The 17,113-nt window shown below is 41.1% G+C and overlaps 1 protein-coding gene across 1 annotated transcript in view; it reads left to right on the forward strand.

Moving 5' to 3' along the window:
- Positions 1-17,113, forward strand: part of Virma (vir like m6A methyltransferase associated) — a 72,031-nt gene that overhangs the window by 34,626 nt on the left and 20,292 nt on the right. Inside the window, exons 8-14 of the mRNA XM_041657198.1 lie at positions 1,570-2,710; positions 7,896-8,384; positions 10,146-10,300; positions 11,701-11,783; positions 15,345-15,438; positions 15,581-16,125; positions 16,615-16,850. Coding sequence (XP_041513132.1) covers positions 1,570-2,710; positions 7,896-8,384; positions 10,146-10,300; positions 11,701-11,783; positions 15,345-15,438; positions 15,581-16,125; positions 16,615-16,850 — 2,743 coding nt within the window. The remainder of the gene's footprint in view (positions 1-1,569; positions 2,711-7,895; positions 8,385-10,145; positions 10,301-11,700; positions 11,784-15,344; positions 15,439-15,580; positions 16,126-16,614; positions 16,851-17,113) is intronic.

Below are 17,113 nucleotides of genomic sequence, written 5' to 3' on the forward strand. Positions count from 1 at the left end.
TCAGCATTTAGAGTCTTGTGCTTGAGTGGCAGGTGCTTTACCAACTGAGTCATCTCCTCAGTCTCCCTCTCCCTTTTTTTTGGATACAGTCTTTTTTTGTTTTATTTATTTATTTATTTATTTATTATATATACAATATTCTTTCAGCGTGTATGCCTGAAGGCCAGAAGAGGGCACCAGACCTCATTACAGATGGTTGTGAGCCACCATGTGGTTGCTGGGAATTGAACTCAGGACCTTTGGAAGAGCAGGCAATGCTCTTAACCGCTGAGCCATCTCTCCAGCCCCCTGGATACAGTCTTTTTAAAAAAGTATTTTTATTTTGTATGTATAGGCAATTTGCCTGCATGTATATCTCTGTACCACATGCATACAGTGTTCACAGAGGACAGAAGGCATAAGATTCCTTGGAACTGGATGGTTGGCAGCTACCGTGTGGGCACTGGAAATGGGATTTGGGCACTCTGGCAGAGCACCAAGTACTCAACCTCTGAGTCGTAGCTCAGCCCTCAGAGAGTGTTGATATATAGCCCAGGCTGGCCTGGCACTCACAGAAGTCCTCTTGTCTTCTCAGTACTGGGATTACAGTTACTGAGTACCATGCCTGACTTGTAATATTCTTACTTAATTTTAGCACTTATTATTATTATTTTTTTAATCTTAAAAATAACCTCAGGCTGGGCATGGTGGCACACATCTTTAATCCCAGTACCCAGAAGGCAGAGGCAGACAGAGCTCTGTGAATTCCAGGTCATAAATAGTGAATATTTATTATCAAGAATAAGTTATTATTTATCTCAAATAAATAAATATAAATAAGTAATTGAATAGAATTAAAGTAAAGGCGCTTCCTGTCGACCCTGTTGACCTGAGTCATCTCCCCGAGAGGAAGGAGAGAAATGCCTTGTGCCAGTGCCCTCATCTGCACACGTGCTGTGACACGTGCTCCCAGCTCCAGTAAAGAAGTGCGTAGTGTGTTTCAAACCCTCTAAAGCGGCTGGAGAGATGGCTCAGTGGTTAAGAGCATGAACTGTTCTTGCAGGAGACCCAAGTTCGTTCCCAGAACCCCCGTGGGTAGCTGAGAACTGCCTGTAACTCCAGCCCTGGGGTGTCTGACTCCTGTGGCCTCCTTGGGCACTTGTGCACATACCCATACACAGATACATGCAAAATTAAACATAATTTTAAAAAATTTTGATATTTCAGAAGTTAAGCTTCATTTCCTCCCTTCTAAGAGAGGTGTTTTTGTTATTTTCAGTTTCTCATTTCTGTTAGGAAAAGGGGTCATCTCAGAGTCATATATAGAGCTTAGCAGGCATAATAGAAGAATTTGTTAATAAGCTTATTAATAATTATCCTAGTATAGATTAATAAGTTTACCAATAATTATCCTATTAAAGTTGTCAATTCTTGTTATGAGTAGAAGCAAAAGTTGATTTTTTTTTTTTTTTGAGGAAATCAGTCATTTAGAATGCTTGGTTTACCACCCAAAAGGTTATTGATCAATCAGAGTTTACGTAGTGAATAAGAATGATGCAGTACTTAAATGCTGTTTAAACTTATTTTTAGGGGATGATGGTTACGAACAGATCTCTAGTGATGAAGATGGAATTGCCGACTTGGAACGTGAAACTTTTAAGTATCCAAACTTCGATGTTGAGTACACTCCAGAAGACCTGGCGTCTGTTCCTCCCATGACGTACGACCCGTATGACAGAGAGCTGGTGCCACTCTTGTATTTCAGCTGCCCATACAAGACTACTTTTGAGATTGAAATCAGTAGAATGAAAGATCAGGGTCCAGATAAGGAAAATTCAGGAGCAATAGAAGCCTCGGTGAAGTTAACTGAACTGCTGGATCTCTATCGCGAAGATAGGGGCGCAAAATGGGTGACGGCTCTTGAGGAAATTCCCAGTTTAATTATAAAAGGATTAAGCTATTTGCAACTGAAAAACACAAAACAAGACTCCCTTGGTCAGTTGGTAGACTGGACAATGCAAGCTTTAAATTTACAGGTAGCCTTTCGCCAGCCCATAGCCTTAAATGTCCGACAGCTCAAAGCTGGGACCAAGCTCGTGTCTTCGCTGGCAGAGTGTGGGGCTCCAGGAGTCACAGAACTGCTGCAAGCAGGAGTGATCGGTGTATTGTTTGATCTCCTGTTTGCTGATCACGTCTCATCTTCCCTTAAGTTAAATGCTTTCAAGGCTTTGGACAGTGTCATTAGCATGACAGAAGGAATGGAGGCTTTTTTAAGAGGCACCCAGAGTGAGAAAAGTGGCTATCAAAAGCTTCTAGAACTCATCCTTCTAGATCAGACTGTGAGGGTTGTCACTGCAGGCTCAGCTATTCTTCAAAAATGCCATTTCTATGAAATCTTGTCAGAGATTAAAAGACTTGGTGACCATATAGCAGAGAAGACTTCATCTGTCCCTAACCACAGCGAACCTGATCATGAGACAGATGCTGGGCTTGAGCGAGCAAACCCGGACTATGAGAATGAAGTGGAGGCCTCTATGGACATGGACCTGTTGGAGTCCTCAAACATAAGTGAAGGCGAGATAGAGAAGCTTATTAGTCTCTTAGAGGAGGTTTTTCATTTAATGGAAACTGCACCCCATACAATGGTCCAGCCGCCTGTGAAGTCTTTCCCAACAATAGCACGGATTACTGGACCTCCGGAGAGGGATGACCCATACCCTGTTCTCTTTAGGTAAGATACTTCACAAATATCCGGAGGTAGTTGTATGTGGTGATGTTGGTCTTTCATGTGCAGTACATAAGGACTTTGGTATTTCAGAATAGGTGTTCAGTAGCAAACCCAGAAGTCCACTGGTTGGAATGAGCCTGCGTGGTGTTGGTTAAAGCCACACTAGGAGCACAGATGCTTGTGAATGAGAGCAGTGCTTGTGTAAGCGTGTCTGTAAGCAGTGTAAATGAAAGCTGCTGCCTCCGGGGACGTGGTAGAGAAGGACAGCCTGGGAAGGAGAGAGCCCTTTTCACTTTACTACAAAACTGGATGTTGCCAATGTAATTTTGTCATCCTGATAATGTATCTTTGGCGTTTATCATCTGCTTCTGTAATCTGTCTTTCAAGTTAGGTGGTAATATAATTTTGCCACTGTTAGTACCTCCTACAGTGATACAACCCCATGAGGATTTTACTAATCATAGTACATTTTTACTTTACTTTGTTTTAATGTTTGAAATGCTGTCTTCTGGTATTTTGCTTATAAGTTTTGAACTAACAACAAATGGAAAGATAAACCTTTTATGATTTCTGTAACTGGTTTTTGTCTTGCTTTGGAACAAGTGCATTGTTAGTAAGTAGATACTTGTCTGCTCTAGCATCTGTACATGGCCATTCCTGGTTTAGCTGAAGTTGTCCAGACCTATTTTACTTTTCCTAGAACAAAACCCAGAGTCTTGTGTGGGGGCTCTAGTCTGAGAGCTTGTCTTGGAAGAGTAAGATGCGGGGGGAAGGCTAATAAAGGAAGTGTTAGGATACGTTTTATTGTGCATAAATGGGGCTCATTTTCCTGTGGTTTCTCTGAGGACCTGGCTACAATATGTCCCTCCTTATCCCACTGAATGATTCGCATGGGGCCCTTGTTCACCAATCCTTTCCCTCTTAGGTTGAAGATTGGCCACTAGGCACTCCTCTCTGCTTCTGAGCTTCTCTTCCTTGTGGTCTGAGCAATCTCACGGCTTTCAAGAAAGCTCTGAGAAAGGTAACAGAACCAAGCAGACCCATAAGGCCAGACCTAATTGTAAGAGGTCAGTGATGGAACACTGGGGAGCACCGATCTCTTAGCTGAGAGCAGAATCGGTGATGGAGCACTGGGGAGCATGAATCTCTTAGCTGAGAGCAGGGTTGGTGATGGAGCACTGGGGAGCACGAATCTGTTAACTGAGAGCAGGGTTGGTGATGGAGCACTGGGGAGCACGGATCTGTTAGCCGAGAGCAGGGTTGGTGATGGAGCACTGCGGAGCACAAATCTGTTAACTGAGAGCAGGGTTGGTGATGGAGCACTGCGGAGCACAAATCTGTTAGCCGAGAGCAGGGTCTGTGATGGAGCACTGGGGAGCACAAATCTGTTAGCCGAGAGCAGGGTCGGTGATGGAGCACTGCGGAGCACAAATCTGTTAGCCGAGAGCAGGGTCTGTGATGGAGCACTGGGGAGCACGGATCTGTTAGCCGAGAGCAGAGTCAGTGCTGAAAAGGAAACCAGCAAGAATGAGAAGCAGGGATGGTGGCAGCACAGTTAGCACAGCAAGAAATTAGAGCAGAAACTAGGATCAGGAAGCAGTGAATGGTCTTTTTAGCCAAGTATACGCGAGACGTTGCAAAAGTGAGGGCGGGAGTCATGTAGTGAGTGTTTGGTGTGTGGATTGCGGTTAGAACTCTGGGAGAGTAGTTTTACCTGTAACAGTAGGCGATGAAGTGTGGACGGGCTTAGAAGGGGGATGTGGAAGTTGTGTGGGTGACTCTTCTCAGATACTTGATCACAAAGCCAAGATGAGGGGCAGGCTCTGGGGGTGTAACTCAGTTGGTAGGTCCTTGCCTCGCTTGAGGAAGCCCTGGGTCACATCCTCAGAATGTATTTCCTGCATTTGGGAGGTGAGGGCAGGAAGATCACGAATATCATGTCATCTTTGTCTGTGCATTCAGTTTGAGGCCAGCCTGGACTATGTGAGAACCTGTCTCTTAGAAAATGAAGAGATAAGGGAACAGCCAGAAAGGTGTGTTTGTAAACTGGGAGGATGACAGGGTTTGAAGCTCAGTAAGGAGGGACATAGGTGTGACGTGGGAAGTAAAGATCAGTTACTGGAACAGGGTTTGCTAGGAGATGAGGGCCAGAGAAGTATGCTGGGAGGCAGAGGCATTTGAATCTCCAGAGTTCAAGGCTAGCTTGCTGTACTAGCAAGTTCCAGGCCAGCCTTTTGAGACCCTGTCTAAAAAGAAGCCCAGCTTTAAAAAGGAAGACTTTGGCTATGGCAGGAGTGTAGAAACCATGTGACTGCAAATCCAGGTACTTTTGTAATATGGAGAGAGACAAAGAAACTGAGGCTTTGCTGCTGGTCACTTGATTGGGGGCGGGAGGTGGAAAGTTGTGGTTGTTGGTTTTTTTATGGTTTTTTTTTTTTCCGAAACAGGTTTTCTCTGTAGCTTTGGAGCCTGTCCTGGAACTAGCTCTTGTAGACCAGGCTGGCCTCAAACTCACAGAGATCTGCCTGCCTCTGCTTCCCGAGTGCCGTGATTAAAGACATGTGCCACCACTGCTGGGCTATAAAGTTGTATCTTGTTGGTGGCTGAAGGTACTGAGTGAAGGAAAGAAAGAGCTGCTTTCAGTTGCTGAGGAGAAAGTAGTAATCAGCTGCTCATTAGATGCCGGCCCTCCCCGCTCCAGGTGAGAGGAGGAAATGAGGGGCGTGGACGCTGTGCTGAGGAATTAGGAAGACACTGACTGTTTGGAGTAGCAGATCTGCTTAAAGTAATGTTGTGAAATTTTACACTGCAGGATAACTGTGAGGGAAAAGTCACCGGAGTCGCTGGGTAAATGAGCAGATCTAAAATTAGAGTACTGGATGCTAAATACTCTGCTAGTTACAGTGGTATGTAAGGGGAGACCAAATGCTGTGCTGTCGTGGAGAGTCTAGGAGGAGGTAATTTCTAGCATTGGGACTTCATAGGTAAGAGGTTGTGAGAAGGAGCTAACAGCATTTGGAGCTTTCTGGTCAAGGCAAGAGTTGGAACTATGATTTTATTGATGGGAACTTGTACATTAGGAGTCAGACATCTTGGAAAAAGAAATCATTACATTTTGGAAAGATTTCTTTGATGTGACAGAAAGGCTCTAACCATACATTTGAGGGTCCACAGCATCAACCCCAGTATTTTTAACAGGTTCAAACTCAGTGTGCAGCTGTAGTCAGCAAGGGCTCAGGCATGCTAGCAAAGGGAGGCACCTTAGCAGCCTTCCAGAGCTCGTGACTTGTGCGGAACCCGCTGACTCCCCCAGGAGCAGCCTGTGTCAGTGGAAGTGTTACTACTCGAGTTAGAGACTTGACGCTGAGGCTTTAACAAAGAAGATGCTGTTTCCATGTGTCTGTGCGATGTGGAATGAATATATCAAACTAGTTGGCACCAGGATTCTGTTCACTACCTATAGTGTTCCAGGATTCTCTACATCCAGAAAGGAAGCAGATATTTTACATAAACTATTTTGTTTGCACAAATAACTTAGACATGGTGAGCCATCCTTAACTTTTGGGGGAGTAGGACTCTGTGAAATCCAGGTTCACAGGTTTTAGCCAAGAGCCAACCTTACAAACTGGGTCTATGTGAGGCTTGCTGTGTTAACTACTTCCAGACAGTCTAAGGAAGGTAAGGATGTCCTTAGAGCAATTTTGTCAGTTTTACCTTCTCTCCTCCTAACATTGTGTATTGGGGGGATAGGGGGAGTGGCTCAAGAGCACAGCCCTTTGGGAGGAGAGCTTGGTTCCCAGCTCCCAGCTGCTGGTAACTCCCTCTCCCAGGGAATCGGCTGGCTCTGACCACCTCAGGTCTCCTCGTACACCCCTAGCCACGTTATATAGTCACGCACAGACACATGATGAAAAATAAAGGTAAATCTTTAAAAAGCTGTTAGACATACTAAGAAGAGTTCTGCGTCTGACAGGGTGACTCAGTAGGAAAAGGCATTGCCCCCGAGACTGGAGACTTGAGTTTCATCCCCAGAACCCACATAATGGAAGGAGAGAATCCACTTCCTCAGGCAGTCCTCTAACTTCAGTCGTGCGCGCGCGCACACACACACACACACACACACACACACACACACAATTTTAAAAAGAAATAGTTCTGAAGCCAGAGCCTGATGACTAACATCAGTGATCGTACCACTTGGTTGGGCAGAAGTATTGCCATGAATTTGAAGTTATCTGGCACTGCATAGTGTCTTTGAGGCCAACCTGAGAACCTGACTCAAAATAAAAAAGGAGGGCTGGAGAGATGGCTCAGTGGTTAAGAGCACTGGCTGCTCTTCCAAAGGTCCCGAGTTCAATTCCCAGCAACCACATGGTGGCTCACAACCATCTGTAATGAGGTCTGGTGCCCTCTTCTGGCCTGCAGACATAAACACAGACAGAATATTGTATACATAATAAATACATAAATTAAAAAAATAAAAAAAAAAGGAATAGTTTGGGGCTGGAGAGATGGCTCAGCGGTTAAGAGCATTGCCTGCTCTTCCAAAGGTCCTGAGTTCAATTTCCAGCAACCACATGGTGGCTCACAACCATCTGTAATGGTGCCCTCTTCTGGCCTTCAGGCATACACACAGAAAGAATATTGCATACATAAATAAATAAAAAATATTTTAAAAACAAAAACAAAAAAGGAATAGTTCTTAGATTTGATGTAGAAAACAAAACCAAAAGTTTGTGTTTAGTAGTCACTACTTACATTTTGTAGTTGTAGTGTCTCTCCCTGGTGATACTAACTCTTATCTATAGTAAATTTAAATCCACGAGATGTTTTTGCCGTGTATAGACAGTATATTTCCTGGATACACTAATTCATACAGACTGGCATTTTATGAAGTAGAGTGAGACCATAGTGAAAAAGGAGCGAGAACCGGAATCAGTGATGCTCAAGTAAAAAGAGAAGCCTGTCACCTGTCATGTCTTGACGTCCGTTGATGATGCAGAACTTTCATTGACCCCCACAGAGGAGAGTTGTACTCACATTGTAATAATTATTTCCATTTATGGGGAAAACTATTTCTGAAGATGAGAATTAAAGCCATTGAGATGTTTACTTTATCCAGTCTTGTGATTTTGAGTTAATGAAGAATGCTTTGCTCCACCTGAAGTGTCTGCTTTGCCTTCCACAGGTATCTTCACAGCCATCACTTCTTGGAGTTGGTTACGCTGCTTCTGTCAATTCCAATAACAAGTGCCCACCCTGGTGTCCTGCAAGCCACAAAGGATGTTCTAAAGTTTCTCGCACAGTCACAAAAGGGCCTTCTCTTTTTCATGTCAGAATATGAAGCGACAAACTTACTGATCCGAGCTCTGTGCCACCTCTATGATCAGGATGAAGAGGAAGGTCTTCAGTCTGATGGAGCTGATGATGCCTTTGCCTTGTGGCTGCAGGACTCCACCCAGACTCTGCAGTGCATTACAGAGCTGTTCAGCCACTTCCAGCGGTGCACAGCCAGTGAGGAAACTGACCACTCGGATCTCCTGGGCACCCTCCACAATCTTTACTTGATTACTTTTAATCCTGTGGGAAGATCAGCTGTTGGTCATGTTTTCAGCCTTGACAAAAACCTTCAAAGTCTCATTACTCTAATGGAGTATTATTCCAAAGAAGCCCTAGGGTAATTTCCTGCTTCCTCCTTACAATCTCAATTACAGTAGAGAACTAGATCACTAATGGGATAGCTTCTTTACAAAAGAAGTCTCTGCGTGTGTGTGTGTGTACACACTTACATATATATGCTTATCTAAAGATAGATATGTGTCTTTTGTCATAACATTGTGGTAATTAAGAATCAGGCTAACAAGAACCCTTGTAATGTGACTAGTAAGCAATGTTGTGGACTTTTCCAGCTGCTCTCCGTTACCTCTTAAAAGGGCTACTTACAGTATCCCTTTGCCCTGTGTAGAAGGGAATCCTAAAGCCCAGAAATATTTGCCTTAAGTATGATGCATTCACTCTCTTACTGTTTTCTAAACCATTCGTGGTGCTCTGCTGAAATTTCTTTGGTTAAATGGTGGAATTGAGGAAATTATTGATATAAAGAACTGTTCAATAGGGCAGAGGATTTTAGCATATGAGAAGAGAGATCTGCTCTCTTCCTAACTTATGTCATGGAAAAACAGACAAGATGGGACATGTTCAGGGTCATCAAAACAGTAGCGTATAACTAAGTAGCGTATAACTATCCCATTGCCCTGTCAGTGGGGATTTGATTCAACTCACTGTAATTATGAAAGCCAAACTCTAGTGGCTTCTCTGCCTAGCTGTAGTGAGTCTTTGTGATGCTGCACTGGAAGGCTGAGTCAGTATGGCAGGTGATCACATTTGTTCTGATTTTTTAAGGTTAGGTGAAGATTTTTTTTTTCTTTCTTTCTTTCTTTCTTTTTTTTCTTTTTTTTTTTTTTTTTTTGATTTTCGAGACAGGGTTTCTCTTTGGCTTTGGAGCCTGTCCTGGAACTAGCTCTGTAGACCAGGCTGGTCTCGAACTCACAGAGATCCGCCTGCCTCTGCCTCCCAAGTGCTGGGATTAAAGGCGTGCGCCACCACCGCCCAGCTTTAGGTGAAGATTTTAAAGGAGACAGTGAAGCATATTTCCTAACAGTCATTGTTAATGAAATATGCTCGTTAGTGTTTTATTGTTCATTTGTTCTTATTAATTTTATTTCCCACTGTAATGTTTTTGAGTTTGTTTTTATATCCAGTTGTCTCTCTTTACCTTTGGGTTCTGTTTATATATTCAACTATCAGTGAATCAAAATATTTAGATTGGGCATGTTGGAGCACACCTGTAAATTTGAGGGCAGCTTGGTCAACAGAATGAGACCCTATCTCAAGAAAAAATAGGCTTGGAAGAAATGCTTCTGAGCTTGGCGTGGTAGTGCTTGTCTGTAATCCCAGTATGTGAGGCTGAGGAAAGGATTGGGAATTCGGGCCATCATGGATCCTATAGTGAGATTGTTTGCCCTGAGTATGTACAAGCTTTTTTCTGTCTTTATTCTGTAAACAATGCAGTTGCTATTCACATAGAAGTATCCCAAGTGGTCTAGAGTTGATGTAAAACAGATGGGAAGATGTGCACATAATATGTGATACTGTGTCATCTTATACAAGGGACTGGTGGCGCCATGGATTTTGGTGTCTGTGGGGTCCTGCAACCGGTATTCCATAGATACCGAGGGACAACTGTTAATACTTTTTTCAGGTGACTTGAAAGTGAAGTGTAAAATCTGATTGTTGTTTTTCAGGAAGTTAGGTGATGTTGATAATGTTGGATTGTGAATTCCTTGATCTCTTTAAAAAAGCATACCAAAAAAGTATTGTTATTATTCCTGAAAAAGTATTTTCATACCCCACACTTAAAACCCTTGTTTTATTTCAGTGATTCCAAGTCTAAGAAGTCAGTAGCTTATAACTATGCATGCATACTTATTTTGGTGGTGGTTCAGTCTTCCAGTGATGTCCAGATGCTGGAACAGCATGCAGCGTCTCTCTTGAAGCTTTGTAAAGCAGATGAAAATAATGCTAAATTGCAAGGTATGGTACCTGGAACTGTTTTAAACACTTGTGATACATGAAGAGAAAAGGCTGAATTCTTGTTATCATTGCCTTTTCATATTTGTGTGTGTGTTATGTGTGTGTGGGTGTGTATGCATGTGTGCATAGATAGGCCTTGAATCTATAAGGTGACATCAGATGTCTTCCTTAACTGCTGTCCACTGCATTTTTTTGAGACAAGGTTTCTCACTGAACCTGAAGCTTGTCATTTTAACTAGACTGACTGGCTACCAAGCCCCTGAGATCCATGTGTCTGCCACACCAGTGCTGGTGTTCTAGGTGTGTGGCATCTGTTTATACCATGCCTGGCTTTGCATGAGTGTCAGAGATCTGAACTGAGAGCCTCGTGCTTTGCACAGCAGGCGCCTTGCTCACTGAGCCATTTCTCCAATCCATTTTTAATTTCTTGAGTTGCCTTTTAGGGAAAGAGTTTATAAAACTTACGGTTTCATTAAGGTTTTAGAATATAAATGAAAAGTTTTGAAAGTGCCTAGTAATGGTTTAGCTAACCAGGATAGACGAGTTTTTGCTCTAGTTTTGTTTCTGCATATTTTGCTACACTGAGATGTTTGTGTTGTTCTGAGTTAACTTACAAGACTTCTTATAAGTTAATAGCACATTGTACTATTAAAAGTAGTTCATTTTAAAATGTCAAGTTAAGAAGTTGACAGAATTAGGCCAGTGATACAGCTCAATGTACAGCTACTTCTCTAGCATGCATGGCAGCCCAGGTTTAATCTAACCCAGGAGCACACAAAAGAGACAAAAGAAAATTTTTCTCCTAAAAGAACAAGGGTTACTCAACTAAATGTCTCTTTATATTAGAAAAAATATATATTTCTATAATATGTATGTTTCTAATATATATTTAAGTATATATGTCTTTTTGGGGAGGTTGGAGGCAAAGTAAAGATAGATAAATAAATGCTGCATTATATTAGTTTATAATCATATTTCTAAATCTTGTTTTAGTGTTTTCATTTACTACTGCAATAAATTTATTTTGATTAGGCAGACTGGATAAGCACTTAGATAGGTAATAGTAATTACTAAGTTTTGAGTTAGCATAGCAGGGCTCCATTTTTATTTTATTAAGTACATGTAAAGAATTATATGGAGAAAGCGGTATAGTGGCATACACCTGTAATCCTAGAAGTTGGGAGGTTGAAACAGAAAGATAATGAGTTTAAGGCCAATTTGGGGTATAGCGTGAGACCTAGCTTAAAAAAAACAAAAGTGAACTAGACACCAGAGTTCATCCTTTCGTAAAGTCTAGATGATTCAAATGATTGCAGATGTGATGTTTTCCTTTGGGGAAAAAGTTTTGTTATAAAGACTTACATTTAAAAATATTATAGATTATTCTTTTTGTTTCTAAGAACTTGGCAAGTGGCTTGAACCTCTGAAAAACCTCAGATTTGAAATTAACTGCATCCCAAATCTAATTGAATATGTTAAACAGGTGAGTAAAAGTTAAAGAGGCTTTGATTGTTGTGAAACTGTGATGATACGTAGTGATAATATTGCAGTTACTTTCTAAATAATGTAGAAGTCATGGCCTTGATTGACCCCTTTAGCTTTGTAGTACAGTATTGGATTCGTGGCTGTAGATAATCATGTACGTGAACACACAGGCATATGATAGATACTCCGTGTATGAAGGTCAGAAGGCAGCTTGTGGAGTCCAGGGCTGGAGCTCAAGTCAGCAAGCTTCTTGGAAGGCACTTTTACCTGCTGGACTGTCCTAGGCTCTAAAAACATTTAAAGTTAACAATATGGGAGCCTAACTTTAATTAGTGAAATAATTTAACTCAGAATATTTAGGTGAAAATTGATATAGCCAGTTCCAAATAATTCCAGTGTGACCAGTTTTCTCTGTTACTAATTTTGAATAGTGACAACTGTAGTTGAAATAAAAATTGAAATCTGTAAAATCTATGCTTCATAATAGTAATACTGAAAAATCCATGGATGTTTCATAATGACAATCAGTACATTCATCATTAATCTTGAAAGTTTTTTCTTCTTTTTCTTTTTCTTCTTATTTGACCCAGTGTACAGCATAGCAAGATGGACTGAAGGCACACACTTGTGAACATTTCAAACTGCATCAGTATAGACTGAATTATCTTCTACTGTCTATCTGATGAGCGCTGTGTGTTTGTGTATGTGAGAGGGAAAGCCTCTTTGATTTTGCAGTTGTAGTATAGTATTAAAGTAATTTATATATATTGGCCAACTTGTTGCTATTTTGAAGTAATAAGATACTATTTAGAGTTATTTGTCACAGGTCTTGCTGTTTTGGTGATTCTTATCTTTTTGTTTTGTGTCTCTTAAGAATATTTTTGTTTGTTTGGGTGTTTATTTATTTATTATTGACAAGGTCTCACAGTGGACTATAACTTGCTGGCCTATAACTCACAGTGTAGACCAAGTCATCCCAGAATGTACAGAAATTGACCTGTCCCTGCCCCCCTGAGTGCTAGGATTAAGGTGTATACCACCGTGCCTGGCTCTTAGGAATACTTTTATCTCCTTTGATGCTGTTGTGGTCTTAACAGTGCTGCAAATGACATGTGAAACTTGTCTGTGTTTTTTTCTTTCATTGGTAGTTAGTTAATGCTCTGTAAACTCAGATTGGTTGTGTATTCTCTTAATGTGGACATGGTAGAGTGATCTTTGATGATGTGTGCAGTAAATGTATAGTGATTTGAGTTAAAGTATTAACTAATAAGAAATTTAGTTTTAGAAGTTGAGTTACATGAGCCTGTTGTACATGCCTGTAACCCCAGCCCTCCAGAAGTGAGGGCAGAAGGCTCAGGAGTTGAGGTCATACTCTGCTGCATACCAGTCCAAGGCAGCCTGAGCTACCTGAGACTCTAACTCAAAGATCCAAAACAGCAAGAACAAAATTCTGATTTTTATATTACCTTATATTTATTTATCTCTATTTGGGATTTGGTTTGAGATGGGATCTGGTTCTGGAATGTAGGCTGGCCTCTCCCCAAGTCCCAAGGTTATAGTTGTGTGCGCCGCATCCTTCTCAGACAGCTGTCCTATTAACTTTGATGCTGTCAGTGACTCTGTCCTAAGATACACTAAACACAGTGGATCCGGTGTGAAACCTAGGATTTCTTGTCACAGTAATCTGTAGAACTGCGAGAAAAGGGTGAAGGGAAAGGGCAAAGAGAAATGGACGTCGTTTGTTTTTAAAGCTTATACCTGAGATTTAGAAGTCTTTGGAATACTTAAGGCCTCTAATGTAATTTTTTCAAGTTATGAATTTATTTATAATGTTAGTCTGTGAAAGCTAAAACTGTTAAAAAAACTATTTGGTGTTTGCAAATAGAACATTTTCATCTACTACAGAAAATAAGTTACATTTCTTGTCCTCTTTCTTCTCTTCGGTGTCTGCATTTTAGAAGATGAATGCTGTTTAGTTTACAAATGTTCCGAGGTTTCCCCCTAAGTCTTGAAAAAGGTTTAGTAACCAAGGGGTTTTTAGAATACGTCTGGCCCAATGGTGTATACTTGTAATTCTAGCCACTGAGGAGGCAGAGGGAGTAGAATTAATGGCTAGTCTAGACATTTAGTGAGATCTGGACTCAAAACAAAAACAAAACAACACAACAAAACCCCCCAAAACACAAAAGCTCAGTTGTCAGTATAGTCAGCGCTTCATTTTTGAGAGAAGGTAATATAAAATGGGTATATAGAAGGAAAGAGGTATATTAAATTCTTTGTTTTGTTTTGTGATTTTGTTTTTTGAGACAGACTTTATGTGCATAACAGCCTTACTGTCTCAGAACTCACTCTGTAGACTAGGCTTTCTGGAACTCACAGAGATCTGTCTGTCTCTGCCTGCTAGGTGCTGGGATTAAAGGTCTGCACCACCACTGCCTGCTTATTTTATTTTATTTAATTAATTAATTTATTTTTTGAGACAGGGATTCTCTGTAGCTTTTGAGCCTGTCCTAGAACTTGCTCTGTAGACCAGGCTGGCCTCAAACTCAGAGAACTCTGCCTGTCTCTGCCTCCTGAGTGCTGGGATTAAAAGGCGTGTACCACTATCACCTGATTTATTTTAAATTCTTAATACAAAGAATCATTGGTTTTTATTTACTGGCTTTGTTTTAGTACTAGAAATATGCAAATATATTAAATTTTATTTTCTCTACATAATATTATACAGTACAAAATGTACCCATAATGGGACTGGAGATCTGGATCAGTGATTAAGAACACTGGCTACTCTTCCAGAAGACCCAGGTTTAATTCCCAGCACCTGAAAGCTATGAATGTAAACAAAACTATTTATTGCTTGCAAACAAAATGTAGTCATCTGTTAAATACAGAAAACAATTACATTTTTTGTCCCTTGGTGTCTGCATTTTAAAAAAATGAATGCCGTTTAGTCTATAAATATCCAAAGTTTCCCCCTAAGTCTTGAAAAAGTTTTAGTAATTAAGGGGTTCTTAAGATACAGTCTGGCAGGATGCATACCTGTAATTCTAGCCACTTATGAGACAGAGGGAACACACAACTGTCTGTAAGTCCAGTTCCAGGGGATCTGACACTCACACACACATACAGGCAAGCAAAACCCAAATGCCCATGAAATAAAAATAAATCATTTAAAAAAATTAAAAAACATGAAAATCTTATAAGAAAAAAAGCATATCCAAGGTGATATAATTTACACGAATTTCTTTAGTACTAGGATTTTTCTTATATACTGTCTCTTTTTTGTTCATGTATTTTTTTTTTGAGACGGTATTTTGTCTAACGGTGGCTGCCTTGGACTGCACTGTCGTCCTTGTGTCAGCCTCCTGAGTGCTGCTGTTGCAGTTTGCACCACCGCAGCCAGCTTCCTCCTGTGTAAAACATGGGAAAGTGTCATGGTGTGTGCTTACGGCCTCTACTGAGGATCAAACCTGGGGCCTTGCCCGTGCAAGTACATAGTCTACCTCTAGAAGCTCCTAGTTTTCACTAACTTAAACTTGTCCGCTTTCATTTTTTAAAGAATATTGATAACTTGATGACTGCAGAAGGAGTTGGCCTTACCACTGCCTTGCGTGTTCTCTGTAATGTGGCGTGCCCACCACCTCCTGTCGAAGGTAATATAGTTCGTATACTTTGAAAACTGCCATACTTTCAGCCTAGTGTAAATATCATTTACTAAATATTCAAAATATTCTTGATTGATTATTAGCATGTAAGTAATTAGTTTTTTCCTATTTCTTCCTATCTTATATAAAGGTCAGCAGAAAGACCTGAAATGGAACCTTGCTGTCATTCAGCTTTTTTCTGCTGAAGGAATGGACACCTTTATTCGGGTTCTGCAAAAATTGAACACTATTTTGACGCAGCCTTGGAGGCTCCATGTGAACATGGGGACTACCCTGCACAGAGTTACTACTATTTCCATGGCTCGCTGCACGCTCACTCTCCTTAAAACTATGCTGACGGAGCTCCTGAGAGGTGGATCCTTTGAGTTTAAGGACATGCGTGTCCCTTCAGCACTTGTTACTTTACACATGCTCCTGTGCTCTATCCCTCTCTCAGGTCGTTTGGATAGTGATGAGCAGAAAATTCAGAACGATATCATTGATATCTTACTGACTTTTACACAAGGAGTTAATGAAAAGCTCACGATCTCTGAAGAGACCCTGGCCAATAATACTTGGTCTTTAATGTTAAAGGAAGTGCTCTCTTCTATCTTGAAGGTTCCGGAAGGCTTCTTCTCTGGACTCATACTCCTTTCAGAGCTGCTGCCTCTTCCCTTGCCCATGCAGACCACGCAGGTATCACTTCCATATCACATGCATCTTGTCATGACTGCGGTAGCTCCTTAGATAAAGCAGGGATGCTGGTCAAACCCAAGCAAGTCTGCATCCTCCTTCCCAAAGACAGAGTAACTGAGTTGAGGGCGAGATGAAACTGACGCCAGTTGGAAATGTGGGGTAACATTTTAATGCCTTTGTCAAAGTGAGTCTTACGATGTCATGTACGCTTGTACTTGCGTTTTTCTGTTATCTCACGTCTTTCTCTCCCTTTATCATGATTTAGAATTTGCCAATTAGATTGCTTCGCCAATGGACTCTGCTCAACTGACTGCCAACCTGAGAACAATGTTTTTAGCCCTGATGAATTCAAACAGTGTTTAATTGTGCAATAGTGAATTATGTTTAAGCATGCAGTAAAGGTGTTTTTATAACAGTCTTCCTGAACAGTTTTGCGACTATAATAAATATTAAAAATCTATGTACACACACGTTATACTTTTTTAACAGGTTATTGAGCCACATGATATTTCAGTGGCACTCAACACCCGAAAGTTGTGGAGCATGCACCTTCATGTTCAAGCAAAGTTGCTCCAAGACATAGTTCGTTCTTTCTCTGGCACAACCTGCCAGCCCATCCAGCATATGTTACGGCGTGTTTGTGTTCAGTTGTGTGACCTTGCATCTCCAACCGCTCTTCTGATCATGAGAACTGTGTTGGATTTGATTGTAGAAGACGTGCAAAGGTATTTTTATTACACCTTAAGAAGTTTTCCTCACGTTGCTCTTGATACAGATACCCTCCTGTACATAGTTTGGAAACTAGGGTTTAGTAAGCTCAGATAACATATGGATGTGTAAACACACACATGTACACATGTATGCATAAATTAATTGTATGTAAATTATTTTCTTCAGAAGACTATCTTGTTTCATATGCAAGTCATGTGAAGGTCTTGATTTGGGGCTTTTGTTTAACTTAACTGTGTAATGTGTACACGTGTGCATA

The sequence above is a fragment of the Microtus oregoni genome, unplaced genomic scaffold (assembly GCF_018167655.1).
Source record: "Microtus oregoni isolate MIOR12 unplaced genomic scaffold, Mior012 000008F_ref0000371, whole genome shotgun sequence".
Taxonomy (NCBI): domain Eukaryota; kingdom Metazoa; phylum Chordata; class Mammalia; order Rodentia; family Cricetidae; genus Microtus; species Microtus oregoni.